The following is an 18,158-nucleotide window of genomic DNA, read 5'->3' as shown; positions in this document are numbered from 1 at the left end:
CACTAGATGGTGCAGTTCTGACTGTGGCTGCTGGGGAAGTGGGGTTCCTTCTCACTGTTTCTGGGGTGACAAGGGCTAGAGAGGTCACAGGTCTCTCCCAGTTGGCTCTCCAGTTTGTTCGCCAGGTCAGATACTTAAAGTGAGAGAGGGCACGCTCAAAATAATTATCTCGTATTAATTGATCTACTATACGTATAATCAGAACTATTCAGGGTCAAACCTTGATAGAAGGTTTCAAGTTGCTTTGGTAACAGGGGTCCTGCCTCGTCCATCTGAGAGAGGCTGGGTGGTGTGGACAGTGAAGGGCAGATGGAAATGAAATAAATACAAATAAAGCGACATTCAGAACCCATGTGTATTATGTGCTGGAGTATTCCTGAGATTGGATCCACTTCCTTAGATCCATGATTCTCAAATGTCAGTTTGTTTTCCTTCATGGTTTTCATTATATCTGTGAACCACCTGAACTTATTTATTTAGCAGTTATCCTTAAATCTGTTCAGCTTCTTTTAATTCAGTCTCATTCTGTGCTAAGACATCTGTGAAGTAATGGGTTTGATGAGCTAGTTATATACTTTTTAAATACATATCAAGTATAATTGCTAAAGTTAAAAAAAAATGTTCATATTCGTGCCACCTAAGATTATTTCTCCTTCTTTGGGCATTCATGGTCTGTGGTTTGGGAGACATTGGCTCAGAAAAGAAGTTCTTTATGATGGTTCGTATAACTGGCTCTTGGAGTAACACTGTTAAACTGGTTTGCAGGTTGTGGGCTGGTGAGCTTCCTCGGGAGACAGGTCAGTGTGTGGATGCGATCTGGTTGGTTGGGTGTGAGAGCTCCCCATGCTCCACCCTCTCATCCACGTGCTTCTCATCCACGGCATGTGGGTCATGAGAGCACCTCCCTCCCTGGGGCATTGTGGGGCGTAAGTGGCATCATTTATGTGCAGTGCAGCCCAGAACCTGGCCATTTTATTTTATTGCTGTTTTCTTCTGGTGCCCCCTCCTTCCCACTAGCAAAGGAGTCCACAGGATGTAGTGGAAAGAGCCCTGCACTTGGGATCCAAGGTCCCGAGTTCCAATCCTGATCCTGCCACTTTGTAGCTTTTGTGATGCTGGGCGGCAGGTGAGTTAGGTCTCCCGGTCTGTAAGATGCTAAGAGCCATTCCTCCTGGTGAGTAGCGCTAAAGAAGGAGATGAGCAGACTTGTAAACTCACTGGGGCTTCCAGTCAGAGGCAGGCCTGGGGAGGGAACGTGCATGGAGCGGACAAAAGGAGGAAGAAGCTGTGATTTCCTACTGAGATGTTGGAAGACATGGGGCTGCTGGTGTGTGGCAATGCTTTTATAATCATCAGTCAGGATGCTGTGTTTTCCCTTTCCTAGTAACGAGCGTGTGTGATGCAGTAAACAATTTTCAGTCATCTGATAAGCCAACAAACATACCCTTTTGTGTTATCTGGTGTACAGTGAGACATTCTTAACAAAAACACGTGAAGCGGCTAAGCTCAGTTTCTTTCTTTTTTAAAAGTTTTGAAATAAAGTTTTTGAAAAGGAGTATGAGTTACTGGTAGAAAAAAATTTCAGATTGTACAAAAGGATATACTGTGTTGCAATTATATCCACCCTCCGATTCTTGTCTGTGGCATTCATCAGTATTTGCCATTTCTTCCTCTTATATTCAGTGATGTCTTCTTATGCATATACAAGCAAGTATGTTTTTGTTTCTCTCCTAGTTTTTAAAAACACAAATAGTGCTTGTAGCGTATACTGAATAGTCTGGACCTGCCCTTTGCTTTTTGTATCTTGGACTTGGGTCTGTGCCACTATGTGAAGAGCATCCTCATTCTCTTTTTATGGCTGCAGAGTATTCAGTTGCCTGAACGTATTGAATTTACTTAACCAGCCCCCACTGATGGGAGTGGAGGTAGTTTTCCATGCCTTTTTTTTTTTTTTTACGAACAAGGCTGCAGGGAACAACTTTGTCCCTACATCATTTTGCGTATATGGGGGTGTATCTGTCAGCTGACTTCCTTGCAATAGGTCTGCATTTGTAACTTTGATGAGTTTTGCCAAATTGCCCTCCACTATCAATGGGTGCGACTGTTGCTGCCCCAGCCTTGCCAAAGTAGGGTGCGATCCAAAAGCCTTTTGATCTTTGCCAATAGGGGGAAAATGGTGTCTTAGTATATTTTTAGTTTGCATCTCTCATATTAAGAGTGAGCTTGAGCAGCTATTCACACATTTCAGAAAACAAGCTCAATTTCACTCAGCTGTTTTGCTGTTGGCAATTATTTTCAAAGTCTGTAGGGAAGGACCAAGTTTTATTTTTAATCTGTCACAGACTGATACTTTTGTAAACTACAATAAAAAATTAATTGCAAAATGGAAAAAAAGCCCCGGAGATACATAAAACACCAACTCGAGAGGTTTTTTGTTTTTTTTTTTTTTTTGTCGTTGTTGTTGTTGTTACTAAACTCAACAGATAGGAAATTACTCTGTGCATTCATTATACATGTTTTCAGTTTCTGAACTTTGCTCCTGGCAGAGGGTTAATAACACTTTGAGTAATACTGCTGGGAAGACCTTCTTGTTCCCTCTGCTTTCTCCCATTGCAACACTGTCTGGGAATGGGGGAGGAGTCCACAGAATTTTACATTTTATGTTTCATAATGAGTACATTACAGGGTGTTTCCAGTGCATTGACTAAAATATCTCTGAGAGGGCAATACTGATCCAAGGGCAGGGATTCCCTGCTGTCAGGTGGGGGTACTGGGTTTTAACGACCGTGAGCTTGTGCTAGAGAGAGTGAGGGAAGTACTTGAGGTCACCCTGTTAATTAAATTTGCAGAGTTGGCCTCTTTGACCAGGATTCCTGTGCCACCTGATGGTCAAGGAGGCAACTTGGTGCCTTTGCAGAACTTTGGATTTAGAAGAATGAGGTTCTTCCACAACTCTGAAAGACGCATGTACCCCACTGTTCATTGCAGCAGTATTTACAACAGCCAGAACATGGAAGCAACCTAGATGTCCATCGACAGATGAATAAGTTGTACATATATACAGTGGAATATTACTCCGTAAAAAGGGATGAATTTGAGTTGGTCTTAGTCAGGTGGGTGAATCTAGAGCCTGTTTTACAGAGTGAAGTAAGTCAGAGAAAAACGTAGATTTTATATTAATGCATATATAGGAATCTCGGAAGGCTACTGATGACCCTAATTGCAGGGCAGTGATAGAGATACAGACAGGGAACAGGCTAGTGGGTACGGCTGGGGAAGGACAGGGTGGATGGACTGAGGGAGTGGCATGGAAACATACCCTTTACCGTATGTAAAACAGTGGGAATTTGCTGTATGTCTTGGGGACCTCGATCCATGCTCTGTGACAACCTAGAGGGGTGGGATGGGGTGGAGGATGGGAAGGACGTCCAAGAAGGAGGGGACATAGGTATACCTATGGCTGATTCGTGTTGATGTATGGCAGAAACCAGTATAACATTGTAAAGCAGTTATCCTCCAATTAAAAATAAATAAATTTAAAATAATAATACAGCGAAAAAAAGAATGAGGTTCTTGCTTCTAATTCACTGAATTCAGGGACTGGATAGATATTTTCTCTTTCCCATTCTGCTGGAAGACAGACCCAGTCCCAGTTTTCTCCTTTTGAGTTGAAATTTTGCCTTTGCCTGAGGACTTTGTTGTGCTGTGTCTAGCCACGAGGAGAATTGTTTCACAGGCCGGAATCTCCCGCTGCTCTTTACTGTCCTTCCTATGACGACTTGGGATCGTTATGTATCCCTGGGTCGTTGTCTTCAATTACAGGCATTTTTGCCTCTGTGTTACGGTCATTAAGTGAAGTCACACTGAGGTTTTTTCCAGCATTGTTTCTCCCTCCCCAGAAAGGCATGGAAATGATATGCTCTCCTGGTGTAGAATGAAAATGCCCGTCACTGCCTTCTTGTGAATGCCTTTTTCCTTGTGGGAGTCTGGAGGGAGGTGCAGGAGTGCTGTTGAACTGGGAGTTGGCATTGTGATGGTAAATAAGATGGTGGGTTTGCAGCTGACCTCCGCCTCATACTAACACTTGACCTTGGCAATTTACTGAACCTCCGTTAACTTCGTTTCCCTTACCTGTGAGATGGAGGTGGTGAGTCTGAGTGAGTGCCTCGTCTCGGGGGGAGAGTGTCCTTATTGCTCTGTGGGACCAGGTGACGTGTCTGTTCTCTGAGGAGGATGGATGGCACCCGAACTCCTCTGGGTACAGTGCACTGGTGGTTAGGTGATGTGTGAGGGCCAGCAGAAGGAGGACACAGTCAGAACCAGTCGTGGCCCTCTGCCCAGACCCTCCATCTGCAGCTAAGGAATTACTCAAAGTCTGAATGGGTAGATCATTTTCCCTGCCTTGTGGTCAGAAGCCCAGGCTCTGGAGCTGAGTGGTCTGGGGTTGAGTCCTGGCTCTGCCGTTACTGGTGGAGTGGAAGGGGACAATAGTGGAATGGTTTTGGCTGGTTGACAGTGGAGTTGATGAGTACAGAGATGTGAAATTCTCTGAACCACAAGCGGCACATACTGCTTATTACCCACCAAGTTGATTCAGTCAGCAGCTTTAGTAAGTGCCTTTTGCATGTCAAGTGTTCTGTAGGGTCCTGGTAGACCAATCAGACACAGTCCTGTCCTCATAGAGTTTATGGTCCAGTGCAGGACTTGGCAGGGCTGTTGGTAAAGGGCTTGTGGGCCCTTTAGGCTTTATGGGCCATGTGTCTCTGTCGCAGCTACTCAACTCTGCTGTCATATTGTGAAAATAGCTACAATAAGTAAATGAGTGATCACAGCTGTGTTCCAATAAAACTTTATTTACAAAAACAGTTAGTGGGCCACATCTGGCCCAGGGACTGTCATTTGCCAAATCTGTGGTCCAGTGGGAAGACAGATATTAAAGACATCAGCCCCAAGTAAATATATTATTACAGATTGTAATTAGTTGCATGAAGAGTGACCCAGGATTCTGTGAGAGGGAAGGGTCAGAGAAGATAGCTTTGAAGAAGTGATGTTAAAGCCAAATGCTAAGGAGGAGGTGGTGGGAGTTGGGGGAGAGGGGACAGCATTGAGGGGCCAGAGAAGTGGCTGCACTAGTTCTGAGCCAAGAGGCACAGAATTGCAATCTGCATTTCTGTCTCTATAGAGGCACGACAGAGGCTTTGCCACTTTCTTTGGCTAAGAAAAAAAATGACAGTTTTTCCCCTGATACATAATTCACACCATTTCTCCCCACTTACCCATCCCAGATAGTCCCAGTACTGAGAGATGAGTTGTATTAATATATTAACATATTTTATTCTGAACACTTCTGGTGGGTCCTTTCTCTCTGGCTTCCTTTTCTTTTTTTAATTGTCAATATCTATCCATGTTAGGGAAGTAAGAATGCACATTATTCCATTGTTAGATTTCTACTTTTTGATCTTGTTTTTGCTTTCTCCTATTTTAAACAGTAATATTTTCTTTTAGTATTATATTTGGCTGGATAAAAATTCACAGCCTGAAACTATTTTGGAAAAAAAATATTATTATCTCTTGATTATATCTCAGGTTTCTCCTGATTTTCAACCTCAATTTTATATATTCTTTAAACTGGTTGCAGTATTCTGTGGTGATTTTACAGAGAAGGACACCTGTGTTCCTCATTCTAGAATATTTGGAGTGGTGCCTCAGAGGTAGGGGTTTAGATCTGTTAACTGTGACCTCTTCTCTTTCCTCCGTTTTTTATTCTTTCGGTTCCAGGGCTCTGAGGGGACCCTATGACCTTGAGAGTCAGTGTGTATAGTGCTTGGGAGCCTACACTCTGGAGCCAGATGGTGTGAATTAAAACCTAATTTCAGTATTTATTATCTGTGTGAAATTGGATGAAGTTATTTACTCCCTCTGTACCTCAATTTTCTTATCTTTAAAATGGAAACAGTAATGATATCCACCTCATAGAGTTATTGTGAAGATTAAAATGAGTAAAATATACCTTAAGTCCTCAGAGCAGTGACTGGACACAGTGTTATTTTTTGTGTTATCTGTTATTATTATTAATTGTGTTTGGAAGACAGTGACTGTAATCCCTCCTTAACCATCCTTGAATTCTGGCAGTTGGCTCCTGACTCATCCTGAGATCTTGAGTTGCATCACTTTATTTATTTATTTTTATTTCTCATTTGTAATTTTAATCAAAGTATTGCTATTCATTTTTAAGTCCTTCCTTATAAGCACCAAATTTTAATATCTCTATCGGTTTTGATGTGTGGGGGGAAGAAGCTCCATCAAAAACTTCCTTCCAGAAGAAAACAAAACATTTCATTTTGGCTTCACTTTCTCCTTAAGGCTCTACGAAAGACCTTTTGTCATCAGAAGTCTGGGAATTTTAGTCCTTTTGAGAATTTGTCCTCAAAATACTTTTGTACTTTGAAACACGCTTGTTAAGTAAGTGAAGTGAAGTCGCTCAGTCATGTCCGACTCTTTGCGACCCATGAACTGTAGCCCACCACGCTCCTCCGTCCATGGGATTCTCCAGGCAAGAATACTGGAGTGGGTTGCCATTTCCTTCTTCAGAGGATCTTCCCGACCCAGGGATCGAACCCAGGTCTCCCGCATTGCAGGCAGACGCTTTAACCTCTGCGCCACCAGGGACCGCTTGTTAAGTAAAATAGCCCTTTTTTGAATGTCGACTTTAAAAGGTCGTTTTAGCAACAACATTCACCTCTCCTGTCATGTATTTTAATTCATGGTTTATAATCAGCGACTTACTCTCTGTGTACTTAGAATTCTTACGTGTTATTTGGGGCCTTTCTGTACTTTGTACAACCTCGAAAGAGATCCTGCATGCCTTAGGATGCAGAAGAGTAGGCTGCCTTGGGGTGATCTTGAGCAAGTAGGTTTATGTGTATGATCTTAGGTGTTGGTTTTTTTGATCTGTATAATGGTCTAGCTGATCTTCAAGGCCCCTTCCTGGTTTCTGTTTTCGGTTTTGGCTCCTGCATAATATACAGTGTTCTCTTTTTTTTTTTTTTAAGTTTTATTTGGCTGCTTCTGGTCTTCGTTGTGGCATGCGGGATCTTAGCTACAGCTTGAGGGATCTAGTTCTCCCGACCAGGGACGGAACCTGGGCCCCCTGCATTGGGAGTGCAGAATCTTAGCCACTGGACCAACCAGGGAAATCCTTCATGGACTTTTCTAGATCTTGCAGTGCCATTGTTCTGATTACATCCTCCTGGGCAAGAATCTGTCTTCATCCTCTCTCCCCTGAGGGAAGGCATTCTAACTTGTTTTCCTATAAGCTGCTTTTAAAATTGCTTTAGAAGAACTGTTTTTCTTTATACATCTCATACATTTATGATTCATTCTTCCCGAGTTGTTGTTGTTGCTTCTGTGTTTTTGTCGCACCCCTTGGCAGCCACACAACTGCTTTCAGACATGCTGTGAAGAGCTAGCATTACAGTCTTCTTGTTGGAACTTGTCCCAGCCCAGATTCTATTTTTAATAAACTGCGGTGCATTGTTCTCAAAGGTTACCACGTTTCTTACCGATGTAAATGAAAACCCTGTCTTATACCCGCAGACCCTGTGATTTACTGCTGTGGATCAGTTTTTCGTTCAGTATCTGGTCAGTTATTCTCAGTGGCCCGTTTGCCTTTTGTGTCATTACGCTGGGTGCCACTGATCAAAGGGCAGGCTTGGGTTTACAATGCATCTTGCCATTTACTTAGTGCTGATAACGTTCCTTGTTTTGCTTGATTTCCTCTGCCACCCTGAGCCACAGGCAGGCTGAATATGAGCAAGCCCACTTCTAACCCAAAACAAAGGCCAAGAGAGAGCACGTGCTCGAAATCAAAAGGAAGTTCATACTGGGGGGAGCAATGGCCAAACACAGCTGTGAGGTGTGTGCTGTGGGCTTTTGATGACTGGTCTGCAGGATATTAGTTTGCTAACTTTCATTACATTTTTTTCATGACAAAGATAATATGTGCTCATAGTTAAAAATTGGAACAGTTGAAAAAACAAAAAGCCCCTTGGTGGGCTTGTCATCTGTGAGCCCTTCTCCTAGACACTGGTTCAGTCCAGTCTCTCAGTCATGTCCGACTCTGCGACCCCATGAATCGCAGCACACCAGGCCTCCCCGTCCATCACCAACTCCCGGAGTTTATCCAAACTCATGTCCATTGAGTCTGTGATGCCATCCAGCCATCTCATCCTCTGTCATCTGCTTCTCCTCCTGCCCCAGTTCCTCCCAGCATCAGGGTCTTTTCCAGTGAGTCAACTCTTCGCATGAGGTGGGTGAAGTATTGGAGTTTCAGCTTCAGCATCAGTCCTTCCAGTGAACACCCAGGACTGATCTCCTTTAGGATGGACTGGTTGGATCTCCTTGCAGTCCAAGGGACTCTCAAGAATTTTCTCCAACACCACAGTTCAAAAGCATCAATTCTTGGGCGCTCAGCTTTCTTCACAGTCCAACTCTCACATCTATACATGACCACTGGAAAAACCATAGCCTCGACTAGATGGACCTTTGTTGGCAAAGTAACGTCTCTGCTTGTTAATATGCTATCTAGTTTGGTCATAACTTTCTTCCAAGGAGTAAGCGTCTTTTAATTTCATGGCTGCAATTGCCATCTGCAGTGATTTTGGAGCCCCCCAAAATAAAGTCTGACACTGTTTCCACTGTTTCCCCATCTATTTCCCATGAAGTGATGGGACCAGATGCCATGATCTTAGTTTTCTGAATGTTGAGCTTGAAGCCAACTTTTTCACTCTCCTCTTTCACTTTCATCAAGAGGCTTTTGAGTTCCTCTTCACTTTCTGCCACAAGGGTGGTGTCATCTGCATATCTGAGGTTATTGATATTTCTCTTGGCAATCATTCCAGCTTGTGCTTCTTCTAGCCCAGCGTTTCTCATGATGTACTCTGCATATGAGTTAAATAAGCACGGTGACAATATACAGCCTTGACGCACTTCTTTTCCTATTTGGAACCAGTCTGTTGTTGAATGTCCATAACTATTGCTTCCTGACCTGCATACAGGTTTCTCAAGAGGCAGGTCAGGTGGTCTGGTATTCCCATCTCTTTCAGAATTTTCCACAGTTGATTGTGATCCACGTAGTCAAAGGCTTTGGTATAGTCCATAAAGCGGAAATAGATGTTTTTCTGGAACTCTGTTGCTTTTTTGATGATCCAGACACTGGTGACAAGTGTTAATAATTTCTCAAGTATTCTTTCTGGAATTTCCATTAAAGCATAGATGTTGAAGGCAGGCTCTGGCCGCTGTGTCCCTTTGTGTCCCTCAGGTATATAGTTGTGCTGTGGACCAAGAGGGCTCAGTGTCTGCTGCTTGGATGGAGGACATTTCCAGTAATTGTTCTGTACACATGTTGGCTCTCTCACACGTTTTTACTTATTGTTGTATCTTGGACAAATTTTCATAGCCATACCTATGGAGTAGGTTCTGTCTTATTTATTACTGTAATTATTTAACCAGTTAAATTATTTCTTGGAGAAGGAAATGGCTACCTACTCCAGTATTCTTTCTTGAAGAATTCCCTAGACAGAGGAGCCTGGCAGGCTACAGTCCATGGAGTCACAAATAGTCGGACACGACTGAATGACTAACGCTAAATTATTTCTAACTTTTTTCAGTTAAAACCTTGCCAGGGAGGACCATTGCATGCTGACTGTTATTTCAGTATCCTTTTTCCATTTCTAATTTTGGTGGCTCATCGCTGCTCAGGAGCATGTTTGCCAAGTTCCCCTGGCAGCTAGGTGTAGCCACGTGGCTGGGAGATGTTCTGGCCCTCAAGATCAAGAGAAAAAGCGATGTGTGTGACTCTCAGGGACTTTTTTGGAAGGGAAGGAGAAATGTCTCTCCTTCTTGTCTGTTTGCCCCTCGAACAGGTTCGATGATAGGGGGCTGGAGTGGCCACGTTGGTTCCTAAGATAGACTCTTGAGGATGACAAAGCAACAGGTTAAAAGGAGCCTGTGTCCCTGGCCCTGCAGAGCTGCCGTTTCAGACCTGCACTGCTTCCTCCCTGTGAACACTTACGTGAAAGAGAGAAACAAACTTCCATCTTGTTTTAAGCCAGGCCTGGATCATTTGGGGCCTGGATACAGGCTCTGTATCTTTTCTACCTGTGTGAGTATAGATGTAGAACAGATTGCAGGGCTGAAGGACATGCTCATGTAAAGGTTTGATTTACATTGTCTAATTGAGATTTAAGTGTCTGTCATCATCATCTCATGAAACATTCCCCATGATGTCTATGTCCTTTTGTTGTACAGAGATCTACATTTAACATAGAGAACTCTGAAATCTGTTAAGGTTGCACAAAAATTCATGTTACCAATGGAAAATGCTAGCATGTAAAGTAAGAGTTTGGTTCCAAGGGTCAATATTAGTAACATTCTGTATCCATAGGAAGGAGTTCCTAGGATGTGTATTTATAAAAGGGCAGGGAGAATGGGGAAGTGGTTGAGGGTACCACTTAGGTAACCTCACTGAACAATAGATCTGGAGAGTGCACACACCCATGTGTGGACCCATGTCCAAATGATCATGGATATGGAAGCAGTTCACACACCCCTGACCATTCCCATCCACGCATCCACCCAACCATCCAGCCAGCCACTTATTCATCCATCCATCCATTTACCCACCCAGCAGGACTGGGCCTGCCCTGTGCTAGTCACTTAGTACTGTACTTGCAGGATTAAGTAGGTTAAACATAGTCTCTGCTACCATGGGACATGCAGTTTAGGGGTTGGACAGATATTAATGTTCATGCAAATGACAACTGGCATAAATACTGTAAGGGAGACAGTATGCTATGAGTGGAGGGTGGAGGTTGTTGGGGAGGGGGGTATGTCAATTTTGTGTTGCTACAGTAAAATAGTACCACAGATTTAGCAGCTTTTTTTATTTGGCCATGCTGTGTGGAATGTGGGATCTGAATTCCCCAACCAGGGATCCAGCCAGGGCCCCCTGCAGTGGAAGCACAGAGTCTTGATGACTGGGCCACCAGGGCAGTCCCTTAGCAGCTAAAAACGACAGGAGTTTATTCTCTTGGAGCTCTGGAGGTCAGAAGTCCTAAAACCAAGGTGTTGGCAGGGCTGCACAGCTTCCAGAGGCTCTGGGAGAGCTCTTTCCATTGCCTAGGGCCTGTGTGCGTTCCTTGGCTCAGGGTGCCGTGCATCCTCAAGGCCAGCAGCAGGGTAGCATCTTCAGGGCTCTCTCAGCCCTGCACGGGTCATCATGCCTTCTCACTGACTGTGATACTCTTGCCTCCTCCTCATGAGGACCCTTGAGGACACTGGGCCCACTCAGACCATCCAGGATAATCCCCGCATGTCAAGCTTCTTAACTCAGTCACATCTGCAGAGTCCCTTTTGCCACACTGGGTCATCGTTACTGCGAGCGCTTTTCTCTAGTTGCGGTGCACGGGCTTCTTCTTGCAGCGGCTTCGCTTGTTGCGGAGCACAGGCTCCAGGGTGCGCGGGCTTCAGCGGTTGTGGCACGTGCATCCCGTAGTTGCGGCTGCCAGGCTCTGGACCACAAGCTCAGTAGTTGTGGCACATGAGCTTATTGGGTTTTGGGATCTTACCAGACCACGGATTCTTTACCAGTGAGCCACCAGGGACACCCCAGATTTGTATTTAAAAAGAACAGTTTTGCTGCCACGTTGACAGTGGGGTTAAGGCCAGCAAGGTGGATGTTAGATGCCATTTAGGAGGCTGTTTAAATTCAGATGAGAAATGGTGGTGGCTTGGTCTCACTGGTGGCTGGAGGTTAAAGAGAAGCGAAAGGACTTGAGAGACTTAAGGAGAGGGAATCAGTCAATACACTGTGATGAATGAGTGTTGAGTGGGGAATGGGATGTTGGGGCTGGCCCTGAGGTTTGTAGAAGGAGCTGGAGGGAAGGTAGCATTGTCATGGACTAAGTGGGGAAACACCGGGAAAAGATTGGATTTGGGGGGAAGGAGAAGTGAAAGCTAGGGCTTGGGGTGGAATGATTTTGAGGGTCTGTGAGACAAGCAAGTGGAAACGTGTATTCGTCCTTCCTGAATGAGCTCAGAAGTGAGCTTCCAGGGATGAAGGTGGTGAAGAGTTGGAGGTGTTTGGCACATAGCTGCTGATTAAAGCCTGGTTATTATCTGGACCCTCCACAGAGAGGCACGGAGGGAGGGAGGAAGACCTCAGACAGTGGCTGGGGAAAGCTAGCAGCTGTGTGCACCGTCCAGAGCTGACTGTGTGTGGAGTGCAGCAAGAGTGGCATCCAGAAGGGGCTATTTTGAGGAGAGATGGCAAGGAGAGAAAACAGAGACAGGTCTCAACACGTATTATGGAAAACTTCAAACACAGTGTGTTTGTTTCCTCTTGCTGCTGTAACAAGTTACCATGACCTTAAGTGGCTTAAACAGTACAAATTTATTATCTTATAGCCTCAAGGTCAGATGTCTGAGCTGAGTTTCCCTGAGCCAAAATGAAGGCAGTACAGTGCTGTGTTCTTCCTGAAAGTTCTAGTGGAAACTACTTGCTTGTCTTTTAAGCTTCTAGACGCTGCTTGGCTCTTTGGCTCCTGGCCCCTTCCTCCACCTACAAAGTCAGCAAAGGCATGACTTACATATCATATCACTCTCATTGGGTGTCCTGCTCTGTCTCCCCCTTTTAAGGATGCTTGTGATTACATTGTGCTCAACTGGATAGTCCAGGACAATCCCCCTATTTTTGGTCAGCTGATTAGCAAATCAGTTCTTCTGCAATCTAAGTTTCCCTCTGCTATGTAAGGTGATGTCATCCCATGTTTTGGGAGTCATCACAAGTTTTTCCCATGTCATCACAAGAGGACATGGGCATCTTTGGGAGACCATTACCCTGCCCATAATATCTGTAAAAGTATAAACGAGATGGTATAACAAGCCCCACGTACCCACGCTCAGCTTCAACAGCAGAGTTTTATCCCCACCTCCCACCTCCCACTTCTCCCCACTGGATTATTTGAAACAACTCTTAGAGATCATCTGATTCATTTGTAAATGTTTCAGAACAGATAGTTGTTTAAAGCAGTTCAGCTGTGAAGAGAAGGTGAGAAAGGATGGGGACTGGGGAGATGTGGGAAGAAGATGTGTGTATATATTTTCACATGAGAGACACGTAGGCATGTTCAGTTCAGCAGGGCAGGATCTAATAGTGCAGGAGCGATTGACTTTGGACGAGAGCGAGATCTCCGTCATTGACAGGGAGGCATGTAGGTTTGAAGGGTTCAGTTCAGTCGCTCGGTTGTGTCCGACCCTTTGTGACCCCATGAACTGCAGCATGCCAGGCCTCTCTGTCCATCACCAACTCTCGGAGTTCACTCAAACCCATGGCCATTGAGTCGGTGATGCCATCCAACCATCTCATCCTCTGTCGTCCCCTTCTCCTCCTGCCCTCAATCTTTCCCTGTATCAGGGTCTTTTCAAATGAGTCAGCTCTTCGCATCAGGTGGCCAAAGTATTGGAGTTTCAGCTTCAACATCAGTCCTTCCAGTGAACACCCAGGACTGATCTCCTTTAGGATGGACTGGTTGGATCTCCTTGCAGTCCAAAGGACTCTCAAGAGTCTTCTCCAACACCACAAAAGCATCAATTCTTTGGCACTGAGCTTTCTTTATAGTCCAACTCTCACATCCATACATGACCACTGGAAAAACCATAACCTTGACTAGACAGACCTTTGTTGACAAAGTAATGTCTCTGCTTTTTAATATGCTGTCTAGGTTGGTCATAACTTTCCTCCCAAGGAGTAAGCGTCTTTTAATTTCATGGCTGCAGTCGCCACCTGCAGTGATTTTTGGAGCCCCCCAAAATAAAATCAGCCACTATTTCCACTGTTTCCCCATCTATTTCCCATGAAGTGATGGGACCAGATGCCATGATCTTCGTTTTCTGAATGTTGAGCCTTAAGCCAACTTTTTCACTCTCTTCTTCACTTTCTGCCATAAGGGTGGTGTCATCTGCATATCGGAGGTTATTGATATTTCTCCCAGCAATCTTGATTCCAGCTTGTGCTTCTTCCAGTCCAGCGTTTCTCATGATGTACTCTGCATATAAGTTAAATAAGCACGGTGACAATATACAGCCTTGACGTACTCTTTTTCCTATTTGGAACCAGTCTGTTGTACCATGTCCAGTTCTAACTGTTGCTTCCTGACCTGCATATAGGTTTCTCAAGAGGCAGATCAGGTGGTCTGGTATTCCTATCTCTTTCAGAATTTTCCACAGTTGATTGTGATCTACACAGTCAAAGACTTTGGCATAGTCAATAAGGCAGAAATAGATGTTTTTCTGGGAATGTGTAATTAAAGATCCTCTCTGCTCATTTTATTTTGTTATTTTTGCTGTTGAGTGGGAGGCCAGTGAGAGGGGCAAAGGAGTGTAAGAGTTTTGAGGAACTTGGAGAAGGCTGGAAATAGTCACTGTGGAGTGGAGAATGAGCATGTTAGAAAAACGCTATTGGAATGTGGGCATGTTGAGAGCTGCTTGAATTTGTTGAGTTCAATCGAGTGCAATCAGCTTGGGGGTGTGACTTCTCCCCTCTAATGTTGCTCATCTGTCTGGGTTGAGAGAAGGTGGATAGTTTGGTCCCCTCTGGGTTGACTTTTTGCCAAGTAGTGTAAGCAAAGGATGGCAGGGTGGCGGGGGATGGGGGGTCCTGTTTATGAGAGCCATTGAAATTGTGATCCATGGAGTCTAAGCGGGATGAGAAAGGAGAGGAGTGAGGGGTTCCAGCCAGTCTCTGTGTGGCTGTAATGGGATGAGCCGGCAGGCAGAGCCCAGCCTACCTGGGTTTAGGTGGTGACCAGATCCAGGCTGTGTCTTTGGGAGTGGGTAGCTGGAGTGGAGTGGAATAAAAGGCAGCTGCAAAAGAGGACACCAACACTGAGAGAGCAGATGTGGGAGGCTGCTGCCACGTGGATCCTGAAACCACCCAGCATGATTGCAGGAGACGGGTTGTCAAGGTAGGTCTCCAGGGATGGGGAGTTAGGCAAGATGAGGAGAAAGGAAGGGGTTTGTACAGTGCCGGGAGGCATGGGCTGCAGGGGGGAGATTTTTTAAAATTATGTATTTATTTCCACAGGCTTTCTCTCGTTGCAGCAAGCAGGGGCTACTCTCGAGTTGCGGTGCAGGGGCTTCTCATTGCAGTGGCTTCTCTTGTTGCAGAGCATGGGTTCTGGGACATGCGGGCTTTAGCAGTTGCAGCACGTGGGCTCAGAAGTTGTGGCACATGGGCTCTAGGGTGCACGGACTCAGTAGTTGCAGGCACAGGCTTAGTTGCTCCATGGCACGTGGGATCTTCGTGGATCAGAGATTGAACTCATGTCCCCTCTATTGGCAGGCAGATTCTTAACCAGTGGGCCACCAGGGAAGTCTGAGGGTAGCTGTTCTGACAAAAGGGTGACGTTGCAGTGATCTGGAAGCAGCCCAGGGTATCAGACCTCCCTTTGGAGCCTTCCAGACCTCCTGCGAGAGGTTGAGCAGGCCTGACCTGAGGCGTGGCCAGAAAGTGTGGATCTCAGGTTTCACGAAGACCCCGTTAGCTCCCTCCCCTCTTCCTGAGCTATGCTGTGGGTGCCTCCTCCCCCGCCGCCTCTTGCCCAGGGTATCCTCTCAAGCACCACCGTCCCCCATCCCCTGCTGCCAGTCGCTGTAGTCAGCCTGAGTCACAACCAGAACTGCCTCCTCTACCCCCACCAGCTCCCTCTTTGGTGGGAAAGTATTAAGATAGATAGAAAAAAGCAGACTCCATTCAGGAATTCCCAAATAGCAGAAGTCATGGATTGAATAAATGGCTGCCTCATAAAGAAAGATTTAATGAGATCTGTCTCCATGTGCTCTACTTTTATATCTGACATTCCTCCTGGGCACTAAGCCATATTTCCTAACGTTGCTTTAGAAATGGCCGTGGGTATATTTAATACACATTATTTACATCAATTTATGATTGAGATGTAGCGTTATTGGAAAATATTCGTGATTTTTTTCAATACCATGAAATCCTGCTTTAATGAAGTATTATTTTATGAATTCAGCCTGTATATGGAGTCACATCATTGTGAAGGCAACGAACCGCTCCCTACCCCCCAACCGGACACCCCACTATTAAAAGATAGTGAAACTGTTGTGCACACAAATGGCCACTGAATGTAAAGTCTCTGGTGAAGGGTAAAGGACTTTAGATTGGCGGAACAGTAAGGACCTAGAAGACAAGTGAAAACAAAGGATAAATAAGGGGATGGAATGTACTATTTCTGCTGAGGTTCTGTTTGCTCAGAATTGAGTTGTTCTGCATTTAATGTTTGCTTGTTGACACGTGACCATCTTGACAGGTTCTTAGCCTGCCTTTTGGCCATTTCTTTCTGTGATAGGAGATTCTAATTATACGAATCCAGAATAAGTAGCAGCAGCAGATTTATTTTTTATAAAGCCTAACAGTCTCTTTTTAAAATGCCTGTCTCCCAGATCTTTGAGAATCTGTGAGCTATAGGTCTTCTGTGATAGCCCGAGGATTTGGGGAGCATAGAATGATGTAGAGCTGTAGGTAACCGTGGGGCCTGGTCCTCCCCACCGCCAGATTACTCACCTGGTTGGACTGAATTTTGGTCACTTTTCTTAATCCCGGTATCCAGGCCTCGGGAGAAAATGATCATCAGTGAGGCATTGCCAATGACCTCTTGGCCCTTAGCAGGGCTCAGGAAATGGTTTTATTCAGTAGGATTGCTCTGCGTAGTATTTGGTTAAGGTTGTGAAATCCCAAGTCTGACTCCAGGGTTCAAGTCTAAGCTCTGCCACTTATTAACTGTGGTTCTCGGACAGATTCTCAACCATTCGAAGCCTTAAGTTCCTAACTGTTAAATGGGGATTATAATAGTAAGTGCTTACCTGATGCTGAAGCTCCAATACGTTGGCCACCTGATGCGAGGAGCTGACTCATTGGATCCTGGGAAGACCTGATGCTGGGAAAGACTGAAGGCGGGAGGAGAAGGGGTGGCAGAGGATGAGATGGTTGGATAGCATCACCAACTCAGGGGACATGAGTGTGAGCCAGCTGCAGAAGAGAGTGAAGGCGACTTGTATGCTACAGTCTATGGGGTTGCAAAGAGTTGGATGTGACTGAGCGACTGAACAATAACAGTTTACCTACTAGGAATGTTGTGAGAATCAATAGTGCAGTTCCTGGCACACAGTGGGAGTATCCAGTAACTTACTATCCTCAGGCTGGAGTGTTGAACTTGAGTATGCATGGCTTACGATTTGATACACTTGGGAACAGTTAGGTTTTAAATGTTTTAAATCTGTGTCTCCATTATTTATAATGTTTCCTTGGACATTTTGCTTTCTCAATAAGGCCTTCCCTGACTGCCCTATTTAAAGCTGCAACTATCTACCCTTCACACCTCCCCACTCCATGCCTTCCCTCCTCCCCCTACTCCCTGGAGTCCCTACCCTCATTTCCAGCTTTGTTTTTCTCCACTGCACTTACCACATTCTGAAGTACTGTCCAGTATACTTGCTTTTTCTTTCAGACTGCCTTTGTCCACTGTTCTGTTGTCAGAGCCTAGAACAGTGCCTGGCATGTGGTGGGTGCACAGTAGATAAATCTTTATCAGAAAAACACCATGACTTTGAAATTGGTGGTATGATTCTATACACCACTGAGTAGTAGAAAAGCTACTCCAGGTATCTGAGCTTAGAACATTTTATTTGGAAGTTCTGAGTGGCAGTTTGCTCATTACCTGTCCTAAACCTCCTTTCCTAATGGAAGGTCATTGAAGCCGGGTAGAACAGATTTGAGGGACGATGAAGTCGGGTGAGGACAGGAATAGGCTGACCTCATTACCTCATCTACGGTTTACTTCCGACACCTGTTTTCAGCATGATCATCTCCAGACTCTGCGGCCACTAGGGGAAATGTTGGTCTCAATAGCAGGCTCTCTCAAGTATCCTTTTGCTTTCTTGTCTGTTTTACACGCAATAGAACTTTTGCTGTTTTTCTCTTTCAGGGCACCAATGCCTCTGCTCTGGAAAAAGACATTGGTCCAGAGCAGTTTCCAATCAATGAACACTACTTCGGATTGGTCAACGTAAGTATTTTG

At 45.0% G+C, this 18,158-nt stretch overlaps 1 protein-coding gene across 1 annotated transcript in view; it reads left to right on the top strand.

Moving 5' to 3' along the window:
• USP46 (ubiquitin specific peptidase 46) overlaps positions 1–18,158 on the top strand; it is a 71,212-nt gene that overhangs the window by 9,886 nt on the left and 43,168 nt on the right. The window contains exon 2 of the mRNA XM_052642029.1: positions 18,066–18,146. Coding sequence (XP_052497989.1) covers positions 18,066–18,146 — 81 coding nt within the window. The remainder of the gene's footprint in view (positions 1–18,065; positions 18,147–18,158) is intronic.

Source organism: Budorcas taxicolor, chromosome 6, assembly GCF_023091745.1.
Source record: "Budorcas taxicolor isolate Tak-1 chromosome 6, Takin1.1, whole genome shotgun sequence".
NCBI classification, from domain to species: Eukaryota; Metazoa; Chordata; class Mammalia; order Artiodactyla; family Bovidae; genus Budorcas; species Budorcas taxicolor.
Note: the sequence above shows the minus strand (reverse complement) of the source record. Positions and strands in the feature narration are given on the sequence as shown.